Genomic DNA, 20,796 nt, shown 5'->3' on the forward strand with positions numbered 1-20,796 from the left:
TTGAGCTCTAGCTGGGCTTTTCCCTTCCTAATTCCCTCCCTGCATGACCTAACGAGGTCCTTGTATTCTTCTTCACTTGCCTGCCCCTTCTTCCAGAGGTGGTAAGTTCTCTTTTTTCCCCCGAGCCTCAACATAAGCTCCTTGTTCAGCCAGACCGGTCGTCTTCCCCGCCGGCTCTTCTTACGGCACATGGGCACTGCCTGATCCTGTGCCTTCAAGATTTCCTTCTTGAAGAAGGTCCAGCCTTCCTGGGCCCCTTTGCCCTTCAGGACCGTCTCCCAAGGGACCCTCCCAACCAGTGTCCTGAACAGGCCAAAGTCTGCCCTTCGGAAGTCCATGGATCTTCTTGGATCTTCCTCGTACTTAGTAATAACCTTGTGGGCTCCGTTCAGAGCTGATGGTGAGACTGCTTGCCTGTAGCAGGGTGTCGTGGTTTAATCCCAGCCGGCAACTAATCACCACACAGCCCCTCGCTCACTCCCCTTCCTCAGCTGGAAAGGAGACAGAAAAAAATGACGAAAGGCTCGGAGGTCGAGACAAGGACATAGGGAGATCACTCACAAATTACCATCATGGGCAAAACAGACTTGACTTGGGGGAATTAGTTTAATTTATCACCAATCAAAATCAGAGTAGGATAATGAGAAATAAAACCAAATCTTAAAAAAACCACCTTCCCCCCACCCCTCCCTTCTTCCCGGGCTCAACTTCACTCCCGATTCTCTCTACCTCTTCCCCTCGAGTGGCGCAGGGGGATGGGGAATGGGGGTTACAGTCATTTCATCACACATTCTTTCTGCCACTCCTTCCTCCTCACACTCTTCCCCTGCTCCAGCGTGGGGTCCCTCTCACAGGAGACAGTTCTCCACGAACTTCTCCAACGTGGGTCCTTCCCATGGGCTGCAGTTCTTCATGAACTGCTCCAGCATGGGTCCTTTCCATGGGGTGCAGTCCTTCAGGAACAGACTGCTCCAGCGTGGGTCCCCCGCGGGGTCACAAGTCCTGCCAGCAAACCTGCTCCAGCGTGGGCTCCTCTCTCCACGGGGCCACAGGTCCTGCCAGGAGCCTGCTCCAGCGTGGGCTTCCCACAGGGTCACAGCCTCCTTTGGGCATCCGCCTGCTCCTGCATGGGGTCCTCCATGGGCTGCAGGTGGATATCTGCTCCACCGTGGACCTCCATGGGCTGCAGGTGGACAGCCTGCCTCACCATGGTCTTCACCACGGGCTGCAGGGGAATCTCTGCTCCGGCGCCTGGCGCACCTCCTCCCCCTCCTTCTTCACTGACCTTGGTGTCTGCAGAGCTGTTTCTCTCACATATTCTCACTCCTCTCTTCCACAGCTGCCGTTTCCCAGTTTTTCCACCCCCTTCCTAAATATCTTATCACAGAGGCACTACCACTGTTGCTGATTAGCTCGGCCTTAGCCAGTGGCAGGTCCGTCTTGGAGCCGGCTGGCATTGGCTCTATCAGACATAGGGGAAGTTTCTAGCAGCTTCTCACAGAAGCCACCCCTGTAGCCCCCCCTGCTACCAAAACATTGCCATGCAAACCCAATACACAGGGCCTTTATGACCATCTCTTGGGAAATGGTTGTCCTTTTAGGCTCTCCTGCGCAGAAAGAGTAGCCCCCGAAAAGCACCAAATACACCAAAAGAGATGCCGAGTGAAGTGCCAACAAGAAGCGGGTGAGCTAGCCCCATGCCTGGGCAGGGAGTCTGTGCTGAGGAGGGGATTCAGCCTCTGCCACTCTCTGGAGAGGGAAAGCAGCAGTGCCCGTGCCACCTGGGGACACAAAGGGCCACTTTTGCAAGGCCTCCCTGCATCTGAACTGCGTGAGGTGTGCACTTGAGGATGGGCGATCACGCCTTATATTGCAAACTCTGGATTCAATGGGCATTGCCCAGAGGGGCTAGCACAGACGGAGGCGGACTGCTGCTACATTGCAGCTATTTAGGTTTAGCCAGATAAATGCTATTTCTGTTTTTACTTTTTTTTTAGCTACTGGTACTCATAGAAAAATCGCATAAACACCTGAAGGATGGCTGAAGGCTTTTTGACAGAAGCTCCAGCAGGTTTGCATCCCAAGAATCGGGATGCCGAGGCCAAGGGCAGGATGGATGGTTTGGTCACGGTGCTGGGCTTTGAAAATCTCAAGCGTCCTCCTCTCTCCCTGACACCCTGCCCTCCTCAGTGACGTGTGTGAGCACCCACAGCTGAATCAGGTAACATGCCTAATTGCAGCCGCTTTGCAACTGTCTTTGGAAAACTATCCCAGCATGGCTTTTTTTTTTTACCCCTAATGAACATGCAGCATTGAAGTGGGCTTCCATACATGGAGCAGCTTTGCCCAATGGCTGCTCCAAGAGGGGAAATATCTCACCTTGCATTTGGAAATGGGTGAAGCTGTTGTTTCAGATAAATGTGTTGTTGCAGACAGTAAGAGATAAGGCTGGCGAGATCTGGGTTGCAGAGATTTGAGGTAGTTCTTTCCAGAGTGGAGCAGGCACAGCTTTGGAGCCAAGGTAAAATAAAGCAGCTCTCCACCATGTGCTGGAAGCAGTGGCACTATCGCTAATAACAGTAACAGGGCAGTGCCGTAAGGGAATTCCTTTTTCTTCTTGATGGGCACTTTAATTTCCTTCCTGACAGTCATTCTTACCTGTCAAAATAGCCATAATTTCTCAGTCGTTTGCCTCTGGCATGAAGTTTTTGAAGAGTGCTTTTTCCTCTCACTGCTAACTCTTTGTTATCATTTAAAGCCTATACTTCTTAGAGAGTAAGAACCTTACCTGCCCCATATCTTCCCTCCCTATTTTTGGGAGCACAGGGAGGTGGAATAGGGGAGTTTTTAGCCAAAGAAGGCCAGGGCACAGATGCCAGATTGGTGAAAGCTGGAAGCTCGGAGCTCCCTTCATCTGCCCTGCATTTCAGCATGTCAACCTAGTCAAAATGTTTGCTTTGATTCTCTTTAAAGCACCACATGGGCCAGGAGACAACAGGCCCGGACACCTCAAGAGAATCACACTTCTCTGGACCAAAAGAATCTCAGGTGGCACAGCATGCCAGTTCCTGGGATCAACGACTTGGTCCAATGACTCGTCTCCTTTTCTGCCATGGTGGCTTCGATGCCTGGTTTGTGTGCAGGCTCTGTACGTGGATGCTGGCATTTATCGAGCAACCTGCTCTGACCTCAGAGCTGGCCCTGCTTGGAACCAAAGGTAGGACTAGAGACCTCCTGAGCACAGGACAGTTCCACCCTGAATTGTCCCACGAGCCTATGCTGTAGAGACCCTCACCTCCTGGTGGAGCCGAACCCCCAAAACCTCCAAAGATGGAGATCACAGAGAGTCTCTGGTTGTGCTGATGCAGTGCAGCACCACGCCCCTACTCAGGTTGTCCTGATGGCCAAGCTCTCAAGAGGCACTTGGTGGCTGTTGCCTCTGCCATGCAATCTGCCACTGCAGGCGTGACCAGGTGGACCATCTGCTCAGCCTGGTGGCAGAGCTGCGAGAGGAAGTAGAAATGCTGAGGAGCATCAGGGAGTCTGAGGAAGAGATGGCCTGGTGGAACCGTGCTCTGCCCTCCCTGAGACAGAAAGAGGAGCATCCACCAGAAAAACCCCGTGTCACCTTAAAGGACTGAGCAATTTGGCAGAAAATAAACCTTGTGGCATTCCAGCTTCTCCTCAGATATCAGAGGGGCTGGGGGCGGCTAGGCTTAGATTCTGAGTGATGCCCAATTTCCTGTATTACAAGTCCGATTGTGTTCAATATATACATATATATATATATTTATGTAGATTGAATCCCAATGATTACAGATGCACTTGTAACTCCATACACTTTCAGTCTAGCCATGTTGCATGAATGAGCACGGCCACTCTTAAGGAATTTCGTCGCCTGAGAACCGTTATGGCTAGATTAATGAAAAGTGTAGTTTCTAAAGGAACAGATGCACAAGTTCTTTTGGATTGCTGAAGATGAGCCAGCAGTGTGCCCAGGTGGCCAAGAAGGCCAACGGCATCCTGGCTTGTATCAGAAATGGTGTGGCCAGCAGGAACAGGGAGGTGATCATGCCTCTGTACTCGGCTCTGGTGAGGCCGCACCTCGAATACTGTGTTCAGTTTTGGGCCCCTCACTACAAGAAAGACATTGAGGTGCTGGAGCGTGTCCAGAGAAGGGCGACGAAGCTGGTGAGGGGTCTGGAACACAAGTCTTATGAGGAGCGGCTGAGGGAGCTGGGGTTGTTTAGCCTGGAGAAGAGGAGGCTGAGGGGAGACCTTATCGCTCTCTACAACTACCTTAAAGGGGGTTGCAGAGAGGTGGGTGCTGGTCTCTTCTCCCAAGTGACTAGTGACAGGACTAGAGGAAATGGCCTCAAGTTGCGCCAGGGGAGGTTCAGGCTAGACATTAGGAAAAAGTTCTTTACTGAGAGAGTAGTGAAACATTGGAATAGGCTGCCCAGGGAGGTGGTAGAGTCACCCTCCCTGGAGGTATTCAAGGAGGGTGTGGATGTGGCATTGTGGGATGTAGCTTGATGGGCATGGTGCTGTGTGGTGTTGGGTGGGTTGCTTTTTGGTGTGTTGTGGTTTGTGGTTTTTTTTTTTGTTGTTTTTTTTTGTTGTTGTTGTTTTTTTTTAAGTTGGACTTGATGATCTTACAGGTCTTTTCCAACCTTAGTGATTCTGTGATTCTGTGATTCTGTGATCAAGGTCTCTTTTGAAGAATGAGTGGCCCTGAGAAGCAGTGATTGGCCATGTGCAGATCTGGGGGAGAGGGTCGGGGGCTGTCAGTGAGAAACAAGGTGATGGCTGATGGCTTAACAAGTCCTTAGAACCACGTCTGAGCCCAGAAATGGTTCAGCAGCAGCAGCTGGAGGCTGCAGCAGCAGGAGGATGCGCATTTCAGGGCCTGGTTCAAACATAGTGAGGATTCAAACAAATCAAAGGCTGCGACATCTTGGGTGATAGAGGAGCATTAGCAGGAATTTGAAAGAAGCTGGGTGGGTTGTGGGGACCTCACAGGCCTTGGAAAATCCTCAAGAAAACACAGCTTTGTGTTGGAAGCAACAGCCAGTGAGGACAGCAGGACATCAGTAAAGCTTGGGACATCACGGTGTCACAGTAAGGTAGGGGAAGAAGGGTGGGTGGTTAGAGTCCTCAGGGAAACAGGAGGCAAAGGACAGTGTAGGACAGCCTGGTGGGGATGGCCGAGGGACTTGGTGGGGCTCAGACCCACCCCCAAAATAACTGAGGTCCTTGTCCTATCAGCTATGGCTGTTGTCTCTTCCAGTGAGGCCCAGGAGAGGATGACCTACAGCGATCATCTAGTCCAACTGCCTGACTAATTCAGGGCTGACCAAGTTAAAGCATGTTATTAAGGGCACTGTCCAATCGCCTCTTAAACACTGACAGGCTTGGGGCATCAACCACCTCTCTAGCAAGCCTGTTCCAGTCTTTGACCACCCTCTTGGTAAAGAAATGCTTCCTAATGTCCAGTCCAAACCTCCCCTGGTGCAGCTTCGAACCATTCCCATGTGTCCTATCACTGGATACGAGGCAGAAGAGAGCAGCACCTCCCTCTCCACTTCCCCTCCTCAGGAAGCTGTAGAGAGCAATGAGGTGGCACCTCAGCCTCCTTTTCTCCAAACAATACCAGTGTGGGCACCCAACGAGCTCCACCCACCCGAGCCTTGCACAAGGACCTGGATTCAAGGAGGACGGCTGTGCCTCAGGGAGGCCTTCCCCTAACTTGCTGAGGGTAAACTCTGCCCCATCATCCAGATCATCCATGAAGATTTTGAGCAGGATTGGACCCAGTATTGAACCTCAGGGTACACTGCTACTTAGTGGCTTCCAACTAGACTTCGTGTCACTGATAACGACCCTTTGGGCCCAGCCATTCTCGCACTTTTCAATCCACCTCACAGTAACCACTGCTCTCCCCTCGTCTACGAAGGCCACCATTGAATTGGAGAAGGTTATCAGGTCAGTCAAGCCTGACTTCCCCTTGGTGAATCCATGCTGACCATGCCTGAAGATTTTCTGGCTCTTCATGTGCCTGGAAATGCTTTCCAGGATTAGCTGCTCCATTGGGATCAAGATGAGGCTGACTGGCCTGTAGCTCAAAGTTTGGCTGTGTTGTTGGTGCCTCCTTGGAAGCGCAGCGGGGAGTAACAGTCCAAGGGCTGGAATAGCTTCAGCAGGCTCTCAGCAATGCACCTTTTGATCAAGGAGAGCTGAAGGGTTTTTTAGAAGATACTAGAGGTTGCTATCATCTTGTTGGGAGTCAAGGAATCCTGTGGCTCTGCTTATCTAGCACCCTCAGCTCCCTCAGAGGGTACGCAGGATTCCCCTGACAACCTTGGGCAAAATCCCCATTTCAAACCAGTTTCAGGCCACTGTTGGTCAAAGCCCTGAGGAACTTGGTGGGAATTCAGTGCTCGTCCTGATGTGAGCGGAAGGTTGGTCTAGGACCTCCAAGGTCACTTCTGACACCAATGTTTTGGTGTTTCTCTCACTGCTGATGGTAGCTCCTGTCATTCTTGGAGTCAGGAATTCCTCCTCTGCATGTGGGTTAGCACCAAGCACGACACCCCCAGCACCGGCCTCTCCCAGTGGTGTGATGTTGCCTCTTGGGCCTGAAACTTTTTAAGTAGAAAGTTTAACTGTGAATGACTACTTGTTCAGATTGGGCCCTCTCACAGCCTGCAACACCTGTGCACGACATCAGGATGGTAAGAGTGACACATGCAGAAAGCCATGGCAGGAGGGTGGTGATAGCCTCAGAAGCCTCAAGTCCTTTGCAGATCCAAGAGATACCAACGGGACTGTAAGAGCCTTAAACATCTCAGGCGTGCATTTGTAAGGCCAAGTACCTCACTATGGGAGGCTGAGAGAGCTGGATTTGTTCCATCAGAAGAAAAGCAGGCTTTGGGGAGACCACAGAACCGTCTTCCCACACCTTCCAGGAGGTAATCGGAGAGTCAGGCTTTTCGCTGGGGTGCATGATGGGAGGATGAGGGCCAATGAGAGCAAGGAGAAGGCTTCCCAGAGAGCTGGTGCCATGTGTATCTCTGGAGCTTTTCAGGCCCAAAATGAATAAAGTCCTGTGCACGCTACTGTGACCTGACAGCTGACCCTGCTGTGAGCAGCAGGTTGGACTGGAGACCTCCAAGGTCACCTACAGGGTGTTTTGCTTGATGACGATAGGGAAAGCACTCAGGTTCCCTGTGACCATGGAAGTAAGTCAGACCTAAGTATGGTCAGATCAGCTGCAGCTTTGTGTCCCACTCCACTCAGTGTTTCTCAGGTGAAGGGCTCATCGGCAGATACCCCCCAAAAGCCCTGTCCTTAGACAGGTCTTCCCCTTGTATTTTCTATTTTCCTCTTTTCCCCCTCCAAGTTCTTCCCTTTGATCATCCTCATGCCCTCCCATACAAACAACCCACCTCGGCTTCCCCTTTCTTCATTGGCCATGGTTTTGCTGGTTTTGTACTCATTTGGTGTTCCTGGGATGGTCACCATGGTAATACCTACCTTGGCTTGCAATTTCATTTAACTAGTATCTCCTCTTTTACTTTATAATCTGTCCTGTCCTCGAAATTCCTCACAATCTTGTTAGAGGCACCACAAGTCAGGTGAGCCATCTGCATGCACATGCTAACAGCTGACACAACGGAGCTTCAGTCCAAGCGGACCTTGAGAAACTCAGGGATTTGGCCAACAGAAATCTCACCAACTTCTCCAAGGAGAAGGGATCTTCTCCTTCTGAACTTCTGATCTTTGATTTTCTACATTAGGGGGCAAAACCACCCTGTACCTCCAGGCACACTCAGACCTGAGCTGGGTGAGGAACAATCTCGAGGAGAAGGGCCTGGGCATTACGAGGGATGCCGTATGGGGCAGTGGTGCGAAACATGCCTATGGCCATGTGCATATTGGGCTGCACTGGGAGGAGCGTGACCAGTCAGACAAGGTGAGTTATGACCCCCTCCTGACTCAGCACCGGTGTGGCCTCATCTAGAATAGGGTGTCCCTGTGTGGGGCTCCCTGTTCTGGAGGAGTGGGGAGGAAGTGGAGTGGGCCCACAGGAGGTCTGCCAAGATGGGGTTAGGGGCCATGTGTGGAAAGGCTGAGAGGTGGGGGCTTCATTGGCCTGGTGAAGTGGAGGCTCAGGAAAGTGTAGTAGCAGCTTGAGAAAGCTTGACGGTTACTTTCAGAGATGATTGCATGTCCTTTGGTAGTGGGAAAGAGCATGAGAAAGGAAAATGACAAGGAACTGCAGTTCTGGAGGTCCAGATGGACGTGAGGAGACAGAAATGTCACTTGAAGGAGGGTAGTGCTTTGGCGCACAGGTCACTCAGAGGGACTCTGGGTTAGCCCTTGATTTTGTGTTTGAAGGAACAGGCAGTGAGGATGGAGAGACGTCCGTAAAGGTAGGGACATGGCGGGGTGAGAAAAAGGTGGGGAGGTGGGTGGGGTGTCTACAGCCGGCAGGGAAAGAGGCGCAGGCATGGGAGAGTGTAGGACAGCCGACGGTGGAGATGGCCAAGGTGCGTGCAAGGCTGAAAGGGCCTGACAGAACCCAGGTCTTTGTCCCCTTGGCTATGGCTGATGCCTCTGCCACCAAGGCCTACGAGGAGACACATTGTGCTCATGGCACTGAGGCCATGTTGCCTCCTTGCACCTCCCTGGGCAGGCTGGGAGCTGTTGTACCATTGTCCTTCCCTTGGCATCAGCCACCCCCACGTCCCAGGACGAGCCCTGAGCCATGTGTGATGGACAGGGTCTCTCTTCTGAGGGGATGGGCTCAGGGCTTGGCATTCGGCTTGATAAAACACACCAAGGCTTTACTCAGCATCAGAGCCACGGCACTTTGTCTTTGCCTGCCTGTCATCACTGCCTCCAATTCTCTGCTCTAACGAGTCCATGGGGAGGCTGTCTTGGCAATGGCCCTCAGCGGGGCTCATTAATACTCCAAGAAACTTCAGCGTATTCTTCTGACTCTGACTCCTTGAGCACTTTGTGCAATCTCTTCTCAGCATTGCAGGTCCATGGCCTCAGCACCAAATACACCATGGGGCTCATTACAAGGCAGAGAGCCCTCGGGTGCCTCGTCTCTTCCCATAATCTTCTTCAAATCTTCAAGACTTCTACAGCTAATTGGAGAGGTTCCAGGATGGCAGTTAAAGAGGAAGACTTCAATGAGTGCTTAAGTTTTACTCATTCTCAAGGGGTTCTGCAGTTTATAGGCTTTTTTTAAAATTTGTTTTTCAGTGTACTGAGGAAGTGATAGCAGCATTGTCCAATTGATATTGCTCCCGAGGGTCACCTGAGCAGACATGGGCATTAAGGAAAAGCGGTCCCTGGAGGCCAGACACGCTATGGACAACCTTGTGCCTCACCTCCCCAACCCCACCATTGCTCTGATGGGCCCCCTGGGCCTTGCGTCACTTTTCCTCACATCAGACTTCTCCACTGAAGGCTGCAGCTGGATGATACAGCTCCGTTGCACCAATTCCCACCTGCTCTCCTCAGAGAAGGGGCTGCACACAGGCGCAGGAGGACTTCTCCTCGTTGCCAAAACTCAAGAGTTACACATGATTCTCTTTAATAAGCTCTGAAACACTCTCCCCGACTATATGCCAAGTCCAAGCTGCATCTAATGAGGTCACCTTCCACAAGGGATAGCTGTACAGCAACACTTTTAGACAGAGAGCTAGGGAAGGGTAGTTACAAACATAATGAAGGAGTTGACTCAAGAGTTAAGGAGGCTTCAGAGAGATGGGCAAGTTTCTAAGTCCCTGAAGCTCAAAGCAGCAACGAGATAGTTTGGAGGTATCTGAAGGGACAAAGAGCAAGGGGAGGGGGAAATCTGGAGAGCAGTGGGAAGGGCGTATGTGCAGACATTCTGCCGAGAAGATGCCCTCAGACATGGTCACTGAATCAGGAGAGGTGGGAACACCTGAAAGGTGAGGGAGATTAAGCACACATTGTAATAGACAGAGTAGTGGCAACGGGCAACGCAAGTAGAGGGGAAGATCAACACTTCTTCTCCCATGATTAATGCACTTCCTGGAGATTCCCATTTTGGCATCGTGGGATAACGTTGCCATTTTATTAAAGTACTCCATTGTTTCGACTGATGACAACGTGCTTATATTTGAAATAAAATATTGAAAAAAGTCATTCACCTTTCCAGGCAGAGCTCAGTTGACTGACCATAAACATCCAGTGCCCCTTTTGGAGGTACCTGAGGTGTTTTGCCTGGGACTGGCAGATATCCCAGAGGACCTGTGGGAGAGCAGAGCCCCTGAGGAGCTGCAGGTGGAGGCTGGCACGGGGTCCTCACCATGAGGGCAAAGCCTGTATTGAGCAGTCCTGCGTGGGATTCATTCCCCTAATTCCCAAAACATACATGTCTGAACTTCAAGTAGGAAAGAAAGCGAAGACGTAGAGAAGCGGACTGCAGAGAAGGAGAGCTCATACCCCAGCAAAGCCCAGGTTTCCTCCCTGCACCTCAGTGCATATCCAGACAAGGGACTTTTAGGTGGTCAAAGCTGACTGCAGTGATTTTCAAGCCTAACTCACAGAGGTCGGAGGCAGTGCCTCCCAGACTTCAGTTGCAGTCAAGAGAGAGGAGGAGGAGTTCACATGCCTTGCATCAGACGGTCACATACAGCACAGGAGGCTTCATGCCCCATAAACATCAGAAACAGGGCTTGAGGCCATAGGATCATAAGAGAACTCTGGTTGGAAGGGACCTCGGGAGGTCTGCAGTCGAACCTCTCAGAACCAGGGTCAGACCAGGTTGGTGAAGGCTTGAGCCAGTCATAGTTTGAAAACCTCCACGGACAGAGACTGCACAGCCTCTCTGGGTGGCCTCTTTCAATGCTGGACTGAGTTCATGCAGAAAAGAGGTTTTTCTTATCTCCAGGCTGAAGCTCTTCTCATTCACCTTACGCTCATTGCTTTTTGCCCTCTCAGCACACACCATGGTGGGCACCCTGGCTCTGTACTCTTCATAACCTCCTTGTAGGTGCTGGCAGGCTGCTATGAGGTCCCCTCAGCCTTCCCTTCTCCGGGCTGGGCAAGCCCAGCTCCCTCAGCCTCTCCTCACAGGCCAAGTGCTCCAGCCCCCAACCATCTTGGGGGCCCTTTGCTAAACCCACTCTAGCTTGCCAACATCTTTCCTGTAGTGGGGATCTGAAATCTGGAGGCACTATTGTGGCTAATCCCTTTCCTTGATCTCCTGGTCATACAGAGGAGGACGCTGCTGGCCTTCCTTGCTGCCAGGGCACATGGCTGCCTCCTGTCCCCATGGCTGAGCACCAAGACCTTCTCCACAGGGCTGCTGCTAGCCCAGCAGCCCCCCAGCCTGTGCCATTGCCAGGGTTAGTCCCCTGCAGGGGCAGAAACTGGCATCTGCCCTTGTGGGAATTCCTGAGCTTCCTGCCAACACATGTTCTCCTCCTCCTTGAGCCCTCTGCTTGAGCACGGAGGCCTGGAGACCTTTTCAGTAAAGACTAAGGCAAATGGAGTCCCTCAGCCCCACCCGTGGCTGCTGTTATTAAATCAGCCTCCCCATGCAGTAACAGCCCTGCATTTTCCTGGTTCAGCCTTGGTCTCCAATGATCGAAGCTCTTTGTGGAGGAATGGCTTAGTAACAAGGGACACAATCTGATTCACATGAGCAACCCAGTCTCTGATGAGAGGGAAGGCTCGCAGGAAACTGCTAACTGTCCTTGAAAGCCTGTTGTGATAAGAGACAGTGGAATGGTAAACAAGAAGAAGGAGCTACATCCACAAAGAGGAGAAGTGCTCCTGTGCGTGTACAAGAGCACTGTACCAATCACACTCGCTGTCCTGGCGCGTGAACAGAGGCTGTAAGCCAATTATACAACTGTTGCGGACGCGTGTTCGTGGCATCTGTCTATATATACTCTGTAAGCTTGAATAAAGGGGAGAACGACTATACTCATATTGAGATTTCATCGTTACTCCGGGTGGTTCTCCCTCTCCAACAGCTCTTCATTTTCCTCTTGACTTGCCTTGCAACCAACTCCAGGTGAGCTTTGCCTTTCCCAAAATCATAACTGCACAATGAAGGCAATGCACATAAATTCCTTGTTTGTACCTGTCTTTGCTGTCACCCTCTGGACACTGCTTGGTGGCCCCGTCAGCACCCTTTCACACGGATGGCCAAGCAACGGAGCACCAAATGCTGTTCAGAGCAGCCTCCTCTCTGCTGTGCCTGCACGTCTCAACTCCCTTCCACGAGCCCTGGCTCTGCAGCACAAACCCCCTTGGTGTGAGCCCTCACCCTGCATGGTCACACAGCTCAGCTACCTTTGGTGTTCTCCTCTCCCAGGCACTTTCCAGCCCGGCCCAGCCACATCTCGGCTCTTCTCATCGCGCCAGCAAAAAAGCCGTCTGCCCCGAGCTGGTGCATGCAGAAATGCATTTCTCTTGTTCATTTATTCCGCCCTGGCAGCACAGAGTTGCTCCTCTGCCCATCTCCGGGGACATCCCTGCCCCATAGAGCCTTTCCCCATCGGAATGTGTCCATGCTGACCTGGCAGGCCACTCCTGCCCCCTCCCCACGCTCCCCACCAAGCCCCGAGCTTGTGGTGCTGCTCTGCAGAGCGAGCAGGCTGTGGCACCGGGAAGCCACAGGGAGCCAGTCCCAGGCAGATCCCTTCTGATCATTCTCCATCTCCACGGGAACTGGTCATCCAGCCCAGGCCTCCTTCCCCAACACATCGCCCCATGCCCTCCTCCCCGCAGCCCATGGGGAAGCCAGGAACAGCAGCAAGGCCTTGTAGGGGCAACCTCTTCAGCCTGTTCTTGACTTCAGCTTTGGAAGAAGAGCGCAACCTCCAGACGATGGCACTGAGCAAATCCCCTTTTATTACAGACATGCGACACAGGCGACCATCTGTACCATCATGCCAGAGACACATACAAAGGCCTCTGGGTCAGACAGACTGGCTTCATGTCTCTGGAGAAGTGGAGTGGATGTAGACATTATCACAAACCAAATGTCCAAAGCAGAAGAGGAGCAGTTCCTGAGATGACCTGGAAATCACTTGTGAAGAGACGTGGGCAGCTTATTGCTGCTGAGAGACCAGTGGGAGTCATTTGTGGAGAGTAATGGGAACTTCATGACTGCAGGAAAATGTGCATAAAATAATTTTCCTCAGGGCATCCTTGAGCTCCTGGTTCCTCATGCTGTAGATGAGGGGGTTCAACGCTGGGGGCACCACCGAGTACAGAACTGCCATCATCAGATCCAGGGATGGGGAAGAGATGGAAGGGGGCTTCAGGTAGGCAAACATGGCAGTGCTGACAAACAGGGAGACCACGGCCAGGTGAGGGAGGCACGTGGAAAAGGCTTTGTGGCGTCCTTGCTCAGAGGGGATCCTCAGCACGGCCCTGAAGATCTGCACGTAGGACAGCACAATGAAAACAAAACACCCAAAAGCAAGAGAGACGCTAAGCACAATAAGCCCAACCTCGCTGAGGTAGGCGTCTGAGCAGGAGTGCTTGAGGATCTGGGGGATTTCACAGAAGAACTGGTCCACTGCATTGCCTTGGCAGAGGGGTATGGAAAACGTATTGGCAGTGTGCAGCACAGCATAGAGGAAACCACTGCCCCAGGCAGCTGCTGCCATGTGGACACAAGCTCTGCTGCCCAGGAGGGTCCCGTAGTGCAGGGGTTTGCAGATGGCAACGTAGCGGTCATAGGCCATGATGGTGAGAAGAAAATATTCCCCTTCAACCAAGAAGAGAAAGAAAAAGACCTGGGCAGCACATCCATAGTAGGAAATATCCCTGGTGTCCCAAAAGGAATTGGCCATGGATTTGGGCAGAGTGGTGGAGATGGAGCCCAGGTCGAGGACGGAGAGGTTGAGGAGGAAGAAGTACATGGGGGTGTGGAGGTGGTGGTCGCAGACTATGGTGGTGATGATGAGGCCGTTGCCCAGGAGGGCAGCCAGGTAGATGCCCAGGAAGAGCCAGAAGTGAAAGAGCTGCAGCTCCCGTGCATCTGCAAACGCCAGGAGGAGGAAGTGGGTGATGGAGCTGCCGTTGGACATCTGCTGCCTCTGGGCATGGGGCACTATCCATGGAGGAAAAGACAGTGAGAAGTTATAGCAGGCTTCTCTGAGCAAAATCAAAGCAATTTCTTCTGGATCCTCCCCGTGCTACACTCACGCCCTTTTCCTTTCCCAGGAGACCTTCCTTTAGCTCCACCGCTGGAGCTCTGGATTGTGCTGGCTCAGTGTGCCATGAGGAGCAGAGCCTCTGCTGGCTGGGTGCCCAGGAGTCAGCCCTGCTCTGCAGCAGTGGGTTCATGGGAATGGTAGGGGCAGGTGCCAGACCTGAGACGGGGGGAGATCACACTCATGGGTTACTCTGAAAAGGCACCAGGCAGTGCTGAGAGCAGAGGCATCCACTGCAGACCGCTCAATGTCTCACCTCATCTCAAGGTGAAGAACCCCACTTCTAGCCAAGGCCACACGTGGCTCGTTTCAGCAACCCAACAGCATTTCACCAGTCATAGCATCTCTGCTCTTCTCTATGGGGTTTTCAGATAACACAAAGGTGCTATGGGGCAGATTTCCATCCTGAAGGGCAGCTCACAGCTTGGAAGGACACCTCAAGGAGACAGCTAAGTCTCCTAATGATGGTATCTCATTAAGGGATGACATCAACGTTGCTGGGCAGCTGCCCTCAGCCTCTGTGCTCTGCAGAGGGAAATGGGCAAGATGCTGGAGAGCTGCACCACGGCTCTGCTGGAGCTCTGGCTGCAGAGGAGGTGCTTCATGCTTTGGACACCACGGCCCTCAGGGCAGAGGCTGTGCTGGGTGGGGGAGAGGCAAGGGGGCTTGCTCAGAGGAAAGGGTCTGCATTGGAGGGGATGAGACGGAGTTTTCTGAATTCTCCCTCCCACAACATTTCTGGGTTTAGTTTCCTCTCCTTCCCTGATCATATCCCTGCTGCCTGGAGATTTTCCTCCTGGGACGTGTTTCTCTGTCCCATGCCTTTACCATGTCAGTGCTCCCAGCCCCATCTCAGCCTCTGTGCATTCATCTCTGCTCTACAGAAACCTGCCTGTTTGCAGGGCACTGGCTGGGCGCAGGTTCATGCTTGCAGGTGGGAAAGGGCAGGTCAGAACAACCCTGATGGGTCCAGCAAAGGTGATGCTGGTGCTGTCCATAGGCAGGGAGGTGGCTCAAGGCACTTCAGGAGGCTCCCAGCAGACCTACTGCTCACTCAAAGTTACAGTCCAGGACTCTCAGTGACTTGTGCAAACTTGAGAGCTCCTCTTCCATTTCTTCCTCTCCCCCCACCTCCCAACAGGAGGAAACTAAAGAAAACCCAGACCCTGAGAAGCTCTTTATCTTTACGGTAATCCCTGTCTTGACCTTCCTCTTGAAAAGTCCCCCAGGCAGTGTCCTGGGGGGGACTTGGAGCTGTGAGCCACCCTGACCCACACAAGCACCCTCTTGGCAGCAGAAAGGTCGCTGCATCCACCCACAGCTTCTCCCCGCAGCGCTGTGGGGAGCTCCCCGGGCAGGCTGAGTGCTGAGCCTGGCAGGCAGCAGAGTCCCTGCTCTGGCACACAGCCCCCTGGGGTGCAGGGACCCTGCTCTGAAGGACAGCCCTGGGCACCCCGGGGTGCACACCTGCATTCGCAGCCCTGCGGCTGTCCCTGAGAGAAGGGAGCCGTCATGCTCTGTCCCTCTGAGGGTGCAGCAGCGACTCACTGCTCCGGAGCACGTCCTCCTCCTCCGCACTACAGAAACTGTGAGAGTCCTCTTGAAAGATCCCCCAGGCTCTGGGATGTGCCAGCTTTAGGAGATCCCTCCAGGAACCGCAGCTTCATTGCCCTGCACTCACAGACTCACCGTCTAGAGGGCAAGTGAAGATTTCTCTCCCAGTGACCTATCCTCTTCCCTCCCACACCAAACTGCCTTTAAGCTCGCCCTGCCTTGCTCCTCTCCCCTGGCTGCCTGCAGTCCTGCTGCACTTTGCAGAGGAGCTGCTCCTGGGCAGAGCCGTCTCTCTGCAGCGCTGCCCACTTGCCAGGAGCTCCCTCCATCCCAGGAGCCCAGCCCAGCTCAGCAGCAGAGGACCAGCCCAAGGCGTCACTTTCTCTGTCCCCTCCGGGCTCCCTCCAGGTGTCCCTGGGGCTCCAGGGGAACCAGCTGTGAATCAGGCTGAAGGAATCACTGATGTTCCCTCCCTCAGCTGGGGACAGATGCTTATTTCCAGCAGTGTCATTTCTCCTATCAGAGACAGAGTTGGGCATGAGAATCAACTTTTATTTTCCCAGGATTAGGTAGGAAACCAGGAAGGTTACAAGGAGGGACATAATTTATGCAAAGTGAGGGAAGTGATTCAGCTGAGTCAATCAAGGCATGACCTTCTGCTTTGTAGTCCTGGGGCTAGAAGGGGACTCAGCTCCCTGCCATGCCTGCCACAAAGCCTCAGCAGCTGGGATTCCTCTCTCCTCAATTCAGGTGGCCACAAAAGAGGCACCTGCAGGTGAGGTGCTTGTCTCACCTGCCCTGCTAATTAATGGAGATGGAGTCCAGGGATGAGCTGTCCAGATGAAACACCTGGTCACATTTGAGGTGCTGGAGGTGGTCTGAGAGTAAGAGTTGCAGGCAACTGCAAGCTCTGCTGGAGGAGTTCTTAGAGACAGGACATCATCTGGGGGCATCTTCTGGGAGGCTGGTGGGGCATTCCTTTGGCCAACCTAAAGGTACTTAAAGGGTGTCTACAAAGAGAACTGCTGCTCTCTCTTCACAAGGAGCCCATGAGGAAGACAAGGGGCAATGGGTACAAGTTGTACCAGGAGAAGTTTCAGCTCGACCTAAGAAAGACATTTTTGAGAGTGAGAACAATCATTCAGTGGAACAACCTCCACAGGAAGGTGGTCGAGTCCCCACCACTGGAGGTTTTCAAGATGCGATTGGACAGGGTGATAGACATCTCCCCTAGGGTCCCTTTCCAATGAAAGACTGGACCAGATGGTCTTTCAAAGTCCCTTCCAACCTGGGCTCTTCTATGATTCTGGGATGCTAACTGAAATGACAGCAGAGGACCAATTTAATTGGCAATGGAATCTGTTCCTATTCTTTGTGTTCAGGGCAGCCTCCTGAAGGATTCAGCTGACCACATGGAGTGAAGTGCCATGGGGAGAGCCCAGTCTCTCTCCTTATATTCTCCATCAGCTGTATTTTCTAGAACTCCATTGGCTGTGGTGGCATTTTTCTCATGGACATCCCTACAATGCCAAAGCTAATTCACAGCAGCTACATCATTTTACATACAGCAGATCAGGCAAAAATGCTTGCAGGGATGAGCGAGGATCCCCCAGTAAATCGAAACAGAACAAGGAAGCATCCAGAGGGTGGAAGCAGGGACAGGTGACCTGGGAGGAATAGAGACACATTGTCTTTGATCACTCATGGTGACTGGGAGAAGTGCCTGAAGGCTGGAGGAAATCAAATGTCAGTCCAATCTTGAAGAAGGGCAAGAAGGAGGACCAAGGAAGATACAGACCGGTCATCCTCAACTTGATCCCTGGGAGCACAATGGAGCAGCTAATCCTGGAAAGCATTTCCAGGCACATGAAGAGCAAGAAAATCTTCAGGCGAGGTCAGCATGGATTCACCAAGGGGAAGTCAGGCTTGACTGACCTGATAACCTTCTCCAATTCAATGGTGGCCTTCACAGACAAGGGGAGAGCAGTGGTTACTGTCTGCCTTCCTTTCTGCAAGGCTTTTGATGCTGTCTGCCATACGATCCTCATAGAGAAGCTGTTGAATTCTGGGCCGGATGAGCATTGTGAGGTGGATTGAAAAGTGGCTGAACAGCTGGGCCCAAAGAGTGGTGATCAGTGACACAAAGTCTAGTTGGAGGCCACTAACTAGCAGTGTACCCTGACGTTCAGTACTGGGTCCAATCCTGCTCAAAATCTTCATGAATGATGTAGATGATGGGGCAGAGTTTACCCTCAGCAGGTTAGTTGATGACACCAAACTGGGAGGAGTAGCTGTTACTCTCCATCTTTTATCACCACTCTCCATCATTTATCACCACTCTCCATCATTTATTAACAGTTCTGGTTAACAGGGGAGGTCCCAGACAACTGGAGGCTTGCCAATGTGACACCCATCTGCAAGAATGGCTGGAAGGAGGATCCAGGGAACTACAGGCCTGTCAGCCTGAGCTCTTGTGCCGCGGGACGTTATGGAGAGCTTCATCTTGAGGGCGCTCACAGGGCTTGTGCAGGAGAAGAAAGGGATCAGGCCCAGCCAGCCACGGGTTTATGAAAGGCAGGTCCTGCTTGACCAACCTGACCTCCTTCTATGACCAGGTGACCCACCTAGTGGATGAGGGAAAGGCTGTTGACATTGTCTACCTGGACTTCAGTAAAGCCTTCGACACTGTCCCCCACAGTATTCTCCTGGAGAAGCTGGCAGCTCATGGCTTAGACAGGTGCACTCTTTGCTGGGTGTAAAACTGGGTGGGCGGCCGAGCCCAGAGAGTTGTGATGAATGGAGTTAAATCCCATTGGTGGCTGGTCACAAGCGGAGTCCCCCAGGGCTCATTTTCGGGGCGGTCTTGTTTAATACCTTTATCGATGATCTGGGTGAGCGCATTGAGTGCTCCCTCAGTAAGTTTGCAGATGACACCAAGTTGGGCGGGAGTGTTGATCTGCTTGAGGGTAGGAAGGCTCTGCAGAGGGATCTGGACAGGCTGGGTGGATGGACCAAGGCCAATTGTATGAGGTTCAATAAGGCCAAGTGCCGGGTCCTGCACTTGGGTCACAACAACCCCATGCAGTGCTACAGGCTTGGGGAAGAGTGTCTGGAAAGCTGCCTGGTGGAAAAGGCCCTGGGGGTGTTGATCGACAGCCGGCTGAATATGAGCCAGCCGTGTGCCCAGGTGGCCAAGAAGGCCAACGGCATCCTGGCCTGGATCAGATATAGTGTGGCCAGCAGGAGGAGGGAAGTGATCGTGCCCCTGTACTCAGCGCTAGTGAGGCCACACCTCGAATACTGTGTTCAGTTTTGGGCCACTCACTACAAGAAAGACATTGAGGTGCTGGAGCATGTCCAGAGAAGGACAACGAAGCTGGTGAGGGGTCTGGAGCACAAGTCTGATGAGGAGCAACTGAGGGAACTGGGGTTGTTCAGTCTGGAGAAGAGGAGGCTGAGGGGAGACCATATCACTCTCTACAATTACCGAAAAGGACGTTGTGGTGAGGTGGGTGTTGGTCTCTTCTCCCATTGAACTAGCAATAGAATGAGAGGAGATGGCCTCAAGTTGCACCAGGGTTGGTTTAGGCTGGATATTTAGAAAAACTTCTTCGCTGAGAGAGTGGTCAAACATTGGAACAGGCTGCCCAGGGAGGTGGTGGATTCACCATCACTGGAGGTGTTCAAAAAACATGTAGACAATGCATTGTAGGACATGGTTTAGTGGGCATGGTGGTGTTGGGTTGATGGTTGGACTTGATGATCTTATAGGTCTTTTCCAAACTTAATGATTCTGTGGTTCTGTGATTCTGTGATACACCGGGGGGTTGTGCTGCCATCCAGAGGAACCTCCACAGGCTGGATAAATGGGCTGCCAGGAACCTCATGGAGTTCAACAAGGACAATTGCCAAGTCCTGCCCCTGGCAAGGAAGAACCCCATGCACCAGTCTGTGCTGGGTCTGCCATCTGGAAAGCAGCTTGGCAGAAAAGGCCCTGGGGGTCCTGGTGGACACCACATTGAACATGAGCCAGCAATGTGCCCTTGTGGGAAAGATGGTGACTGTTATCCTGGGCTGCAGTAGGTAAAGTATTGTCAGCAGGTCAAAGGAGGTGATCCTTCCCCTCTCCTCAGTGCTGGTGAGGCCACGCCTGGAGACCATTTCTGGGCTCCTCAGTACAGGAGAGACATGGACATACTGGAGAGAGTCCAACAAAGGGCCACAATGCTGATGAAGGGACCGGAGCATCTCTCCTAGGGGAAGAGGCTGAGAGAGCTGGGCCTGTTCATCCTGGGGAAGAGAAGGCTCAGGGAGGATCTTACCAAGTACATAAATACCTGAAGGGAGGGTGGAGAGAGTCTGGAGCCAGGCTCTTCCCAGTGGTGCCCAGTGACATGACCAGAGACAATGGGCACAAACTGAAACACAGGGGCTCCATATGAATGTCAGGAAACACATTTTTTTTATTTATTTAAGTGTAAGTTTGACCAAGCACTGGCACAGGTTTCCCCCAGGAGGTTGTGGAGTCTTCACCTGTGGAGATATTTAAAAGGCTTCTGAACATGTTCCTAGACCACCGGTTCGGTGATTCTCTGAAAAGCTGTTATGATGTCTTGCATCTGTAATGATGCCATTAATAATAAAAATCAAGCACCATTGGAGACCAATGAGGAAAGCCAATGTTCTGGTTTGAGAACTTCCTGGAAAAGCAAAAAGGAAAGGTTGGGTTCCTGGGTGAGATGTACCCCATGTTCTCGGGGTTAGTATCTGGTTCAGGACAGCTTCCTGAACAACACATGTATCCGTGGAGGATTAGACCCTGGACCTGCACCAGGCAGCAGACAGGTTTCCCAGCAGAGCTTTCCATCCCCCCTTTCCAGAAATGGCCATGTCTCTCCATTCAGCATCCATGGATCCCAAAATTCCAATTTAGGAAAGACTTGCATGTGAGGGGAAGGCCTCCCTCAGGCACAGCCGTCCTCCTTGAATCCAGGTCCTTGTGCAAGGCTCGGGTGGGTGG

At 52.4% G+C, this 20,796-nt stretch overlaps 1 protein-coding gene across 1 annotated transcript; it reads right to left on the minus strand.

Annotated features, from left to right (window-relative positions):
- Nucleotides 1-13,136: 13,136 nt before the first annotated feature.
- On the minus strand, nucleotides 13,137-14,111 carry LOC132321016 (olfactory receptor 14C36-like). The gene has a single exon (XM_059834624.1). The coding sequence runs from the start codon at nucleotides 14,094-14,096 to the stop codon at nucleotides 13,137-13,139; it is 960 nt and encodes a 319-aa protein (XP_059690607.1). The 5' UTR covers nucleotides 14,097-14,111.
- Nucleotides 14,112-20,796: the final 6,685 nt, after the last annotated feature.

The sequence above is a fragment of the Gavia stellata genome, unplaced genomic scaffold (assembly GCF_030936135.1).
Source record: "Gavia stellata isolate bGavSte3 unplaced genomic scaffold, bGavSte3.hap2 HAP2_SCAFFOLD_200, whole genome shotgun sequence".
Classification (NCBI taxonomy): Eukaryota; Metazoa; Chordata; class Aves; order Gaviiformes; family Gaviidae; genus Gavia; species Gavia stellata.

Bases quoted from the DNA above. Each gene is read 5' to 3' on its own strand.
- LOC132321016 (XM_059834624.1), bottom strand. From the start codon at position 14,096: ATGTCCAACGGCAGCTCCATCACCCACTTCCTCCTCCTGGCGTTTGCA.